This window comes from Microtus ochrogaster, chromosome 7 (genome assembly GCF_000317375.1).
Source record: "Microtus ochrogaster isolate Prairie Vole_2 chromosome 7, MicOch1.0, whole genome shotgun sequence".
Classification (NCBI taxonomy): Eukaryota; Metazoa; Chordata; class Mammalia; order Rodentia; family Cricetidae; genus Microtus; species Microtus ochrogaster.
The window spans coordinates 30978334-30989823 of NC_022014.1; the positions used below are offsets into that span (position 1 = coordinate 30978334).

The window sequence follows — 11490 nt, forward strand, 5'->3', positions numbered from 1 at the left end:
TGGCCAGCTGGCAGAGGATGATAGAGCAAACTCACATGCATGGGAGGGTCCTTTTTCCTTACAGCTGATCTCGCTGGCTTGCTTTAGGGGAATCTGTAAGAGCAGCAAGTGCTCTTAATTACCAAGTCATCTCCCCAGTCCACGATTTTGCTTTTTAAGAGAAGATTTACACACACACACACACACACACACACACACACACACACACACACACACACACACACACCCCTGTCTAGCTTTATATGCTAAGCTTGTAAGCAACAGATCTGGGGAATGTAGCAGTCTTTCATCTATAAATATTAGAAGGTTTGAGTCGCTGGTTACAATGTTGGTACCAAACCTTATGCCTGTACTTCTCAAGAGTCCATGAATCGTTTTGCTGTCTGCATCAGCAGAGCAGGGAGGTGGTGCTTCGTTCTGAGAGAGTCTGGAAGACGGATGCCTGGGGGCAGAAGATCTTAGCAGCCACTGAGGATCTGAGAAACTGGCTGTTTGTGGCTACATCCCAACTGGGGAAGGGCTGAACTGTGCTTCCAATGAGGGGTGCTTGTAATAGTTTTCAGCTAAGCTTAATAAGAAGTATATTATGATGTAATATTATGTATAACATAAGCATATTCTTACATATGTGTTCACAATGTTTATGTTTACATGTAATGTATGATATATAATATAATTTATACATCACATAACATACCATGTTAAACATAAACACACAACAATTATATTAATATTAGTCATTATTAATGACATAATTTAGTTTTATATATTTATATAACTTATGTGATATATTTATATAATATATAAAATGTTAACAAATTAATAATTTACATTCCTATAATATGTTCCTATAATATGCTTATATAATAATGTTTAAATTACTCTCAATTAAATAAAACTTAAAATTCAATTTGTCCTACATGGTTGGTGGCCGCTTTATTGACTGATCAAAGGCTGTTTCCATCCTACAGGAAGTCAGACTGGGAAATGCTGCCCTAAAGGGTTGTGCTGTGCTGTCTGGCTTTTGGAGGTGGACCGGGCCTATTTCCCTGTCTGAGTTAGTGGCGGTTTTCTGGGCAAACCAGAGGCCATAGCGTGCTTGGATAATGTGATGATTTGATTCACTCCAGCTCCTACGCTTTTGCTCAGTTGTCACTCCACAAAGCAGAGAAACTTCTGGAAATGTGCCCCCGATTTTGTGTGGGAGACACTCAGAGACCCCTCAGCACTGGGGTGTGGGAGGGTGAGAGCCTTGCGCAGGCAAACTAGTGGGTTTTGGCCTGTGGCCTGTACGGGACACCACTGGAGGCAGAGGACAGACGAGCTCGCACCAGCTAGGAAAGCCTTTATTCCCCTTCAGCGACCCCTTTGGCCACGCTCATGGTTAACCCTCTTCTGGGACATTGAGCTTCTCCTTCACCCCACAGGCCACGACAGCGAAGAAGAACTCCGGGAAGAAGGTTCGGATGAACACAGCCGCCTTGGGGATCGGGTTGGCCATGAACACTTCTTGCTTCTTTCTCCGCACTGTGCGCATCACTTCCTCGGCCACCTCCACCGGGTGAACGCCATAGGCCAGCTTCCTGCAAAAGACTGAGAGCAAGGGCCAAACGGCTGCAGCCAGTTCAGATCCCCGACTATGAAGATGCTGTGTGCATCTTTAATGTCATGGCTTCCTGACACTCTGCTGTCCTCCTGCCTGACCCCGGGAAAGGCACTTCACCCTCCAGCCTTTGCTGCTGCTCCGTTTGCTGCCTCATTTCCTCCTTGGCACCTTCATAGTGGAGGGGGTGGGAATAAGTTTGGGCAATAAGAAGGCCAAGGAGGGCCTATCATTTGTGATGGCGCTTGCTTAGGGCTTCTGGTGCTCCCTGCTCTGTCCTCCAGCCCAGGTCACGTTGATGTCTCATTGCAGACTTGGAACTTGGAGTGTTCTAAAATAATGTGCTCTGGGCTGTTGGGCTAGAACCTTCTTCCCTGTTTTCTAAAGGGAAAATGGGGCCTGGCTCTATAAAGGGCCTGCCTCTATGCTGTGGCAGAGGCAAGCCTGAGGTACAGGCAGTTCTGGCTGGAAAGGCTTAGGCTCCATTCAGAGCTGCCTCCTCAGGACTAGGTAGCCGAGTGGTTGTTAAAGATCACGTGCTGGTTGTTAGGTCTGGGAAAAGCTGCTAAGCAGGTGCGTGTCTCACTCAGCCTTGCCAGGGTCTGCTGGGTGCAGCTTAGGTGTGCTCTCTACCTGGTACCTCAGGCCTAGAGATTTAGTCTCTCCAGACTTAGGGTTCTCCTCTCAAATCTTACGTTTACAAATGGACGACTCCCAGTTTCTTTGCTCAGGATAAGCACGGTAGGAGCGGATGAAAGTCGGGCTCACAGTGCTGACCACAACGTCGTACTCTTCGACCTCAGCTCGGAGGCAGTCAAAGAAACCCATGACGGCATGCTTGGAGGCCGCATCTGGAAGAAAGAGCAGCCAGAGATGGGTACAGGAAGCACTCAGACCCTGCTGCTCTGGGGTTCCACTGTCAGCCAGAGGGCAGACATTCATCTTCCTCCCAGCTCAGAGTGGAAAGGGGCCTGTGAGCTTCCTGGGTTAAACTGTTATAGCTGATCCGTTTACTGTCTCACTGGATCTTTGCTCCTGTTGTGTAGGGGCTGGTTGTCTCCTTAGTTTACATCAGCCCTCAGGGTCCACGGGTTCCCCAACCAGGAACTGAAATACTCAGCAATTGCATGTTCCCTCAGCAGGACACTTTGGCAACTCCCCCCAGTTGTATTAGGTATTCCGTGCAACCCAGAGATGTTGGAAAGAATGGGAGAGGGTGTACACGGGTTCTAAGCAAATTCCATTTGTAGGGTGTCCTACAACCACTGTTGCCATGGATACTGAGAGTACACTGAAGGAAGAGACAGAAGAGCCATTATGCCCACTCTATGAAGAGTAAGGGGGGGGGGGATGCCGAGAGGTCATGTGATGGTGCTAGGTTCCACAGCCAAAGGTGGAAAAGCACCAACTAGAATCCTGGCGTCCTCTCCCCTACGGCTCCGTAGGACCACCCTCAGAACTCGCAGGAGGCCAGTTCTGTAGTCGTGAAAATAGGGACGTTTAAACCAAAGCCACTCTTCACATCACCAAGAGGGCTAAAGTCAAGATGGAGGAAGCACCCCTCTCTGAGGATATAGAGGTGGGTAATATATAGATGGGGCAAGTGTTGGTGAGTGGAGGAGAAATCGGAACCCTTAGGCAGTGCTGGTGGGAATGTGAAGGGTGTGTCTGCCTTGGAAAAAGCTTGGGGAATTTTGGATAGACATTTACATATAATTCCTTCCCTAGGGTTGCACCCTGAGGAAATGAAGCCGTGCTCCCACAGAAACAATTCATTCGTGTCCATAGAAGCATTATTCCTAATTCCCAAGTGGTATCAATGGACAAGCATCAATAGATGGATAAATAACACGCGGTGTATTCAGCAATAGAGGATTTGCCATTTTCAACTGAAAAGATGGCAAGAAAGTTTGATACATGCTACAACATTGTGCTAAGTTAATAAAAAACCACACACACACACACACACACATACACACACACACCTGTAAGGGCCAGTAATAGTCTGTCATAGGGTGGGGAGATCAGGAGGTACCACCCCTCTCTGAGGATATATAGGTGGCTAATTGTTGGTGGGGTGGGGCAAAGACATTTTCTTCAAAGTCTTTTATAACCACTTATAAGCTACCCACAGTCCTGTAAGGTAACAGCTCCTCATCCATGCACTGTCAGTAGCACCAAGGAAACTCACTGATTCATCAAGCTAAACTGGGTAAACTATGTCTTGAGTCTCTATCTGGGGTGAGCAGATATTTCTTCATATCTCCCAGGGGAAATAAACAGGGACATCACAAAGGTGGGAGGTTTCTAGATTTCTCCAGTAGTTCCTGGGAATACACCCCTAGAGTCTCCTCCATGCACGTCTTGCCTTTGGAGCTTCCCATCCCCTGGGACTCTCAGTGGCGATGATCGTGCCTCAGATAAACCGCTTTGGCTACGATGTTGCTATTACACAGAACTCCACCGCTGGGTTCCTCTCCTTTTCCTTTTTCCTTCTTTCCTGAGAGCATGTCCCCTCATCTTCCCATTTTGTGATGTGATGTCCCCAGTTCTAGTCTTTGGGGACAGTTTCAAAGAGGAAGAGGTGTTTGAACTAGGGCTAAACATCTGTGTAAGGGTGCCATGTTGAAACAACTAGAATCCTGGTGTCCTCTCCCCTACGACTCCGTAGGACCACCCTCAGAACTCGCAGGAGGCCAGTTCTGTAGTCGTGAAAATAGGGACGTTTAAACCAAAGCCACTCTTCACATCACCAAGAGGGCTAAAGTCAAGATGGAGGAAGCACCCCTCTCTGAGGATATAGAGGTGGGTAATATATAGATGGGGCAAGTGTTGGTGAGTGGAGGAGAAATCGGAACCCTTAGGTCTTTCCAGCTGTGGGAATGCACTTTGAGAGGAGAGGAACCTTGCCTGTGATGTCCCCAAATCAGGCAACTGTGACATGAAAGAAATCCCAGGAGGCCCATCTCATCTCTGGATGCGATATCCCTTATCCTATACAATCCTGTGTCTAGGCTAGACATGACGATGCTTGCTCTGATACAAAACCCACAGCAAGGATGCCCCTCTTTTATCTTAGTGACTTACAAGCTGTGCGGAATGGGATCCCAAACTTCGCCTGGATGTTGTTTACTAACACGATCTGGCCTGTCCTCCTGGAGATCATGTTGGGAAGTAGAACTGGAAAATAACAAGGAGTCCCAGTTAGAAATCTGAGCTAGGGAAGCAGCAGAGGCGGATCCCCATCGTCACCCCCTTTGTTACCCATGGCTCTGCTACCTCTTTGTCTTTTAGACGGCAAGGGACAGAGATGGAGTGGTTCCGGGAAGTCACTGACCCTGTGCTTCCCAGGGACCAGTTGACTGGCACATTGCTGAGTGATTTGCATGACCCACCAGTGTACGAGTTAAGTGACACAGAATTTGATAGTAGGTAAGATCTCCCCCTGCACACACCCTTTCTACTCTCTCTTCTCTTCCTTCTGCCATCTCTCCTACTCCCTTTTTTCTCCCCTCCCTTTTTTCCCCTCCCCTTTCCTATTTTTCCACTTCATCCTCCTCCAGTCTGGGTCGTTGCTACATACAGCTTGGAGGTCATCTTCTTCTCACTGCCCTGATTTCTTCAACAGGACAGTTTCTGTTTGGTCCTAATAGGTCTCTCCTGCTGTTTTGAAACAAGATCTCCGTATATATAGCCAAGGCTGGCCTGGAATTTGCTGTGTAGCTCAGATAGGCTTTGAACTTGTGATCCACCTGCCTGAGCCCCCCACTGCTGGAATTACAGGTGTTCACCACTATGCCCAGCCTCCAGCTTGTCTTTTAAGTCTTCTTTGGCAGGTGTTAGTCACCTAATAAAGAGCAGGAAGAACAAATGTCCTCTAAGCTGTCAGGGAGGATGTACTTGCTTAGTTCTTAGGTGGCTTCCTGTGGAAGATGCACGAAAGGTGTTTAGTGTATGCTGTTATGATAAAGATTTCTCCCTTATGCAGATTTAATATAAAGTGAAGAAATGTGGAGAAAGATGGTAAGAAAGTAAACAAAGCTGGCAGAATGGAAAGAGGTCCAAAGGAAAGGGAGTGCTTAGGTTCAGAGTCCACCGCCCCCCCCCCCGCCGCCTTAGAGAAGAGCAAAGGGAGGCCCAGCGCTCCCATCGGACTCAGCGTTTTTTGACAGTCCTACCCAGAAGGAACCAGCTGTGATGGTTATTTGTGGTTGTTAAGTTGATTACGTCAGAAATTAACTAAAATACAAGTGGCTGGGTATAACTGTGAGGGTTTTTTTTCTTACAATTATTAAATATTTTGCAGCAGGAAGATCCACCTTTAATGTGGGCCACACCTGGTGGCAGCCTGGGTAAAGGACATGGAAGAAGCAAGCTCTCTCCCTGTCTGCTTGTCCTCTCTGGCTGGCAAGTCCTCCACTAGCATTGAAACCTACTTCTTTGGGATCCCAGCACATACTGAGACCAGCTGAGACATCCAGCCTTGTGGACTGAACAATTACTGGATTCTCAGACTTTCTGTTGCTACAAAGTCGTTGTTGAACTAGCTGAACCCCTGTCTGTAAGCTGCTCTAATTCCACATATATGCATAATATGAAGATGTATATGTATACATATATATTCATTCACATGTATGCCATAAGCTCTGTTCCTGAGGGAACCTTGACTAAATACACTGGTCCTGGCCTTTCCTTGTCTGTCATCACTAGGTGACCCTGCCAGAGGTTGATGGAGTGACACCTTTTCTGGCCTGCTTGGGTGGCAACAAGGACAGGGCTGGGGGAAAACTGCTCTTTTTCTTTTTTGTTGAGACAGCATCTCACTATGTGGCCCAGCCTGGCTTCAACTTGGTAATCCTCCTGCCTCAGCCTCATGAGTGCTGGGAATATAGGCTTCCGTCACTTCTCCTGGCTGGAAATGTGTTATTTCTGGAGCCCCATTCTAGAAGCACCACGAAGTCAACTTTCTACTTCAGGTGCCTTTTTTCCTCTGCCTCAGAGTTCCATTCCTGAAGGGCTCAGCATGGGAGTTAGGAGCCAGGAAAGTGACCTGCCCCACAAAAGAACATTTTCCATATGCATGCTGTCCCCTCAGCTGCTGGGAAACACATACAGGCTTTGGAGGGAAAAGGTCAATTTGTGATTCTCTTCCATGGCCATCTCCCACCCTAACCCAGACTGCAGACCTGAGTTTGAACATAGCTATGAGAAAGCTCTATCTGGATGTCTTCTAGGTCCTCAGACAGGTCCCCTTGCTGGCCACTGTTCCTCCTGTACAGGAGCTCACATTCATACACATCCTGTTTGGGTGAAGGGGTCAAAGGAATATTGAGTTTTTTTATAGTTGGGCACTAGTCTTCGTTTCCTTTTTTTGGGGTGTGTGTGTGTGTGTGTGTGTGTGTGTGTGTGTGTGTGCTCACCTGTGCATGCACACGCGGAAGCCAGAGGTTGACTTTGGGTGTTGTCTTTGTTTTATATTTTTTGAGACGGGATCTGTCACTGAACCTGGATCTTGCTATTTGGACTAAACTGGCTAGCCAGGAAACTCCCTGGATTCTCTTATCTTTCCCCGGCCCCGAGCTGAGCTTGCAGTCATGTTCCAGCACACCCAGCTCTTATGTTAGGCTGGGAATCTGGTCCTCATGCTTGTATTGGATTAGCACTTCACCCTCTGAGCCATCTCCCAACTCCGCCTTCCTCATTTCTGAAGACAGAACCTTTGACAGACTGTCATGGTCAATGAAGAACTACTGTAAGGCCTATGTAACAGAATATAGGCAAAAGCTGAAGACAGTGGTCCAGAGAGACAGACTCACAGGGGAGCTACGGTTTGGGTACAAAGAGAGAGGTACCGGGCAGAATGAGGATGAAGAACAGAGTTTCACAGTGAAGTAAGAATAGACCTGCAAGACACTTCCTTTCGTGACCAACATTTTACAGGGGGACCTGAAAACTTTCAGTGTTCAAATTCCAAGCTTTCTTGGGTTGAAGAGTTCTGTCTAGAACCAGATGGCCACCTGGTGGCACCACAGGTCTTTGCATAGCATCTGGTGGCGCACAGACCCTGAGAAAAATGAGCCTCCCAGGACCTTTAGTGAAGGTGATGGGTCCGAAGTAATTGGCATCCATGATCTTCTTGTCGAGCTCCAGGGCAATCTTATGGGCAGGCCCCTTCACCTTCACGCTGGCGTTGTTGATGAGGATGTCCACGCAGCCGTAGCAGTCGAGGACCTCCTTGGCCACATCCTGAACACAGCTGATGTCTGAGAGATCCAAGAGGACCAGCTTTGGGGTGAAAGTCTGCGGGAGCAAGGAGAGAATCAGGACATGTTTGGGATCATCTCCTTGGAGATGTTGGGGGCCCTCAGTCAAACGACTTCTCTTCTGGGAATTCAAAGTCATAGACTAATTAGAGAAACAAACCAAGGCAAAGGGGAAGAAGTAAAACAACTCTGGGATGAAGGAGATTGCTGGAGAATCTCATTTTGGAGACTAGGGCCACAGTTAAGTGTGGATAAGCTGTAGTAAATCTGAACCCGTGGCCAGGGCCCCTCAGTTGACCCAACCATTCTTGTCAACCGGGTGACCCCGTGGAGATGGTGAACTGGCTCCGGTGTTGGCGACATAACACTGCTGCGTTCCTCTTTGAAATTGTTACCCCATTTGGTTTATAAGTTACAAGAAAATTCAGTTCAGCAGCTGGCAGCCACCCCTTGCTTTGCATCAAAATGGTATATTCCACATGGCGGTTTTGAAGCATCTATTAGATGCTAGGTGCTGTACTCAGCTCTGGACAACTGCCGTCCTTAAGATACTACAGGTGTAGAAGTAAAGATGGCTAAGCAAGACATCCCACCACAGGGAATGGGCTCGAAAAAGCTTGGTTCTGCTTCAACTTAATGTGCTAGGCTTTGTTGTCTCCCTTGGGAGGCCTTACCCTTTGGGAGGAGTGGATGTGGATGGACTTGGAGGGAGGTGGGGGGAGGGGGGAGGGAGAACTGCTGTTAGAATGTAAAATGAATAATAAAAAAAAAGAAGCAAAGATGAGGATGGGGCTTGATAGTACCCTGGAGCCAATGCAATTTCTGGGCAAATGTTATTTCTGACACACACCCTTGAAGAGAAGGTTCCCATTGTGAGTCAGATTTGTTTGGAAAACAGTCACTGATTCCCAAGTTCTTTTGGGAGATACACACTCACATATCAAAGGATCTGAAAAGACAATCTGGACAGAGCTCACTTTTTCCCACACAACTTGGTTTTTACCGAAATCCTTATAATGTCCCCCAAAATTCTCCCTGCAGCATTCTGTGTGATTCTAATTGATCCAAATCCAGTCAATCCCTTTGAGCTGTTTGCAAATACCAACTTTAATCTCAGGAGTAAGGGTTGGATTTTCTTTTTAAAGAGTACTGAAGGCAACACCTATAACCTGGGTGACTTAGAAGGGGAGTTCCTTGATTTCTTTGATGCTACTGTCCCTTGTGTTGTTTGCTTGTTTTAACATCAGCCATATTTGTAATCACAACCCACAGCTGGGACACTTGGGGCACTCACTATCTGCATTTTTTTTCTGAGTTTGACTCACATAGACACAGGGAATTAGTGCCAAAATTTTGCCACGATAAATGATCAAACAAGCCAGCACCTTTTGTTGGACAGACAGGCCTCTGTCTGGGCCAGTGCTATCGACTCATTTCTCCAAAGCCACTGCCACATTTCCCCAGAACTGCTCCTTTGCAATGATGGAGGCTCAGGGTGTCTCAGGCTGTCTGGAGAGGGCCTTACCTTGCTGGGGTCAGCCGCACTGGTCAAGGCAGCGTAGAGGCTCTCCAGTCCCTCCCAGTTCTTTCCACACAGCACCAGTCTCGCCCCACCTGCATGGAACACCCTAGCGCACTCTGTGGAGAAGAGGGAAGGGAGGCAGGGTGTACTGAGTGAACGGAGCCATAGAAGGGACTTTCCCCTCTCAGGAACTCCTGACATCAACAGATCCTTATATCTCATCATCACCATAAGGTTCGCCTTCTGAGGCATCATTTCATTTGGTCCCCTCCTCAGGCTAGACATTTTAGGGGTCCTGAGGATTGAACCCCATCTTGCATGCGTTGAGGGATTGCTCTAGCACTGAGCTGTATGTACCCTAGACTAGGCTGGTTTGTTTGTGTTGTGTTTCTAGCCTCAGCTTGGTTACTTCCCTGAATCTACTCTGAAAAGAAAAAAGGGAAGAGATAGATATGATAAGATAAAAAGATAGATTATTGAATCTGCTTTTAAAAAGCAACTACTAGTTTTAAATGTTTTACATTAGATTGGGCTTTTGTATATTGTATACAAATTTTGTGTATTGATACAAATTTGAGATTAATTTTATTACAACATGCTGTACATGCATTTCTAGTCTTATTTAAGGTATTGTACCTATATAACTCATTATAACAATCTAATGCAAATTTCTAGTCCTTGAAAATCATTATTACCAACTGTTTAGGATAATAAGGAAATGCAGGTTAGTAGTCAATCACCTAGTATAATCCAACTAGTAGTCACATTAGGTATGTTTTTAAGGTCAAACAAAGATATATTTCAGATAGGCAGGTCATCTTCTAACACTTCAGAGATCTACAGAATATGGCCTTTAAGACATTTTAATAACTAGGTTCTTCTTTTTTATGACAATGAGACACGTCTGCTCCTGGCAGCATCAGTCTACTCCAGAGACGATAATGGGCATTGAAGAAACTCCACATGGATTTTACTTTCTTTGTGGCAAAAGTAAGCCACTGGGCAAGAAAATGCCCTTGCCTCCACTGCTGACAGTATGCCGTTCTAATTGGACAAGCAGGACACAAAAGAAAGTGACTGCCAAACATTATTGTGTCCATGCAGAGGCCTGGCAGCAACAGAAGAAACAGTACAGGCTGGCCTTTCCAACAGTTGATTGGGAGCATGGGTTACAGAGTGTGGGGATATAAGGAAGGGTTACCAGCTCTAGAAGAATTTCCATACAGATTCTACACTGACATTCAGCTAAGGAAGGGATTGATGTGGGAGTCCCCTCTGTATGCTGTGAATATGTTTTATTACCATTGGTTAACAAAGAAGCTGCTTTGGCCTATGGCAGGGCAGAATATAACTAAGCAGGGGTGGGGGAGAACTAAACTGAAGGCAGGGAGGAAAAAGGTGGAGTCAGGCAGATGCCATTTTGCTGCTAAAGGAGAAAGATGCCAGAACATTACCAGTAAGCCACAGCCTTGTGGCGATACATAGATTAAAAGAAATATGCTAATTTAAGGTGTAAGCGATAGCTAGGAATATGCCTGAGCCATTGGCCAAGCATTGTTGTAATTAATATAGTTTCTGTGTGATTATTCAGGTAGGACTGGGTGACTGTCTCATCTTTCGCTGCGGTTGTCTTCATATGCTAATGAGGTCTACTCACAGCAGGGAGCAGCAGCCTCTGCTTTGCTAGGTAGATCTGAGCATGAACATTCCTTCCTATACTGAATGGAGAGAGTCACTAGCCTTTGAGACCACAGTCGACGAGGTAAGATATTGGTAAGCCCTACCATGTCTGTTTGGATCAAATACCACCCAGCCCTCCACATTTTCTCTGTGGATGGAGACTTTAGTTAAGGCTTTCTACTCTACACAAAGAACTACAGGTAACTCAGTAAAGCTGGGAGTGGGAGAGATGGTGCTCCCTAGAGAAGAGCACACCAATTGATTGTCCAGTGCCAAATGGCCAGCCCTGAAAACATACATACAAGTGTAGGCGTAAGTCACAAACAATGCCACAGCAGTTTGGAATTATAATTAATAGGGTAGTATTTATTTAAAGGGGAAAAAACTTACAGATCACCGTCAGCCCTCTGTACAACCAGGAA

The 11490-nt window shown here is 46.5% G+C and overlaps 1 protein-coding gene across 1 annotated transcript in view; it reads right to left on the bottom strand.

Moving 5' to 3' along the window:
• Positions 1 to 1384: 1384 nt before the first annotated feature.
• The window catches only part of Dhrs7c (dehydrogenase/reductase 7C), a 25352-nt gene continuing 15246 nt past the window's right edge, over positions 1385 to 11490 (bottom strand). Inside the window, exons 2-6 of the mRNA XM_026780095.1 lie at positions 9392 to 9504; positions 7693 to 7903; positions 4691 to 4783; positions 2299 to 2454; positions 1385 to 1593 (exon numbers count right to left, since the gene is read on the bottom strand). Coding sequence (XP_026635896.1) covers positions 1385 to 1593; positions 2299 to 2454; positions 4691 to 4783; positions 7693 to 7903; positions 9392 to 9504 — 782 coding nt within the window. The remainder of the gene's footprint in view (positions 1594 to 2298; positions 2455 to 4690; positions 4784 to 7692; positions 7904 to 9391; positions 9505 to 11490) is intronic.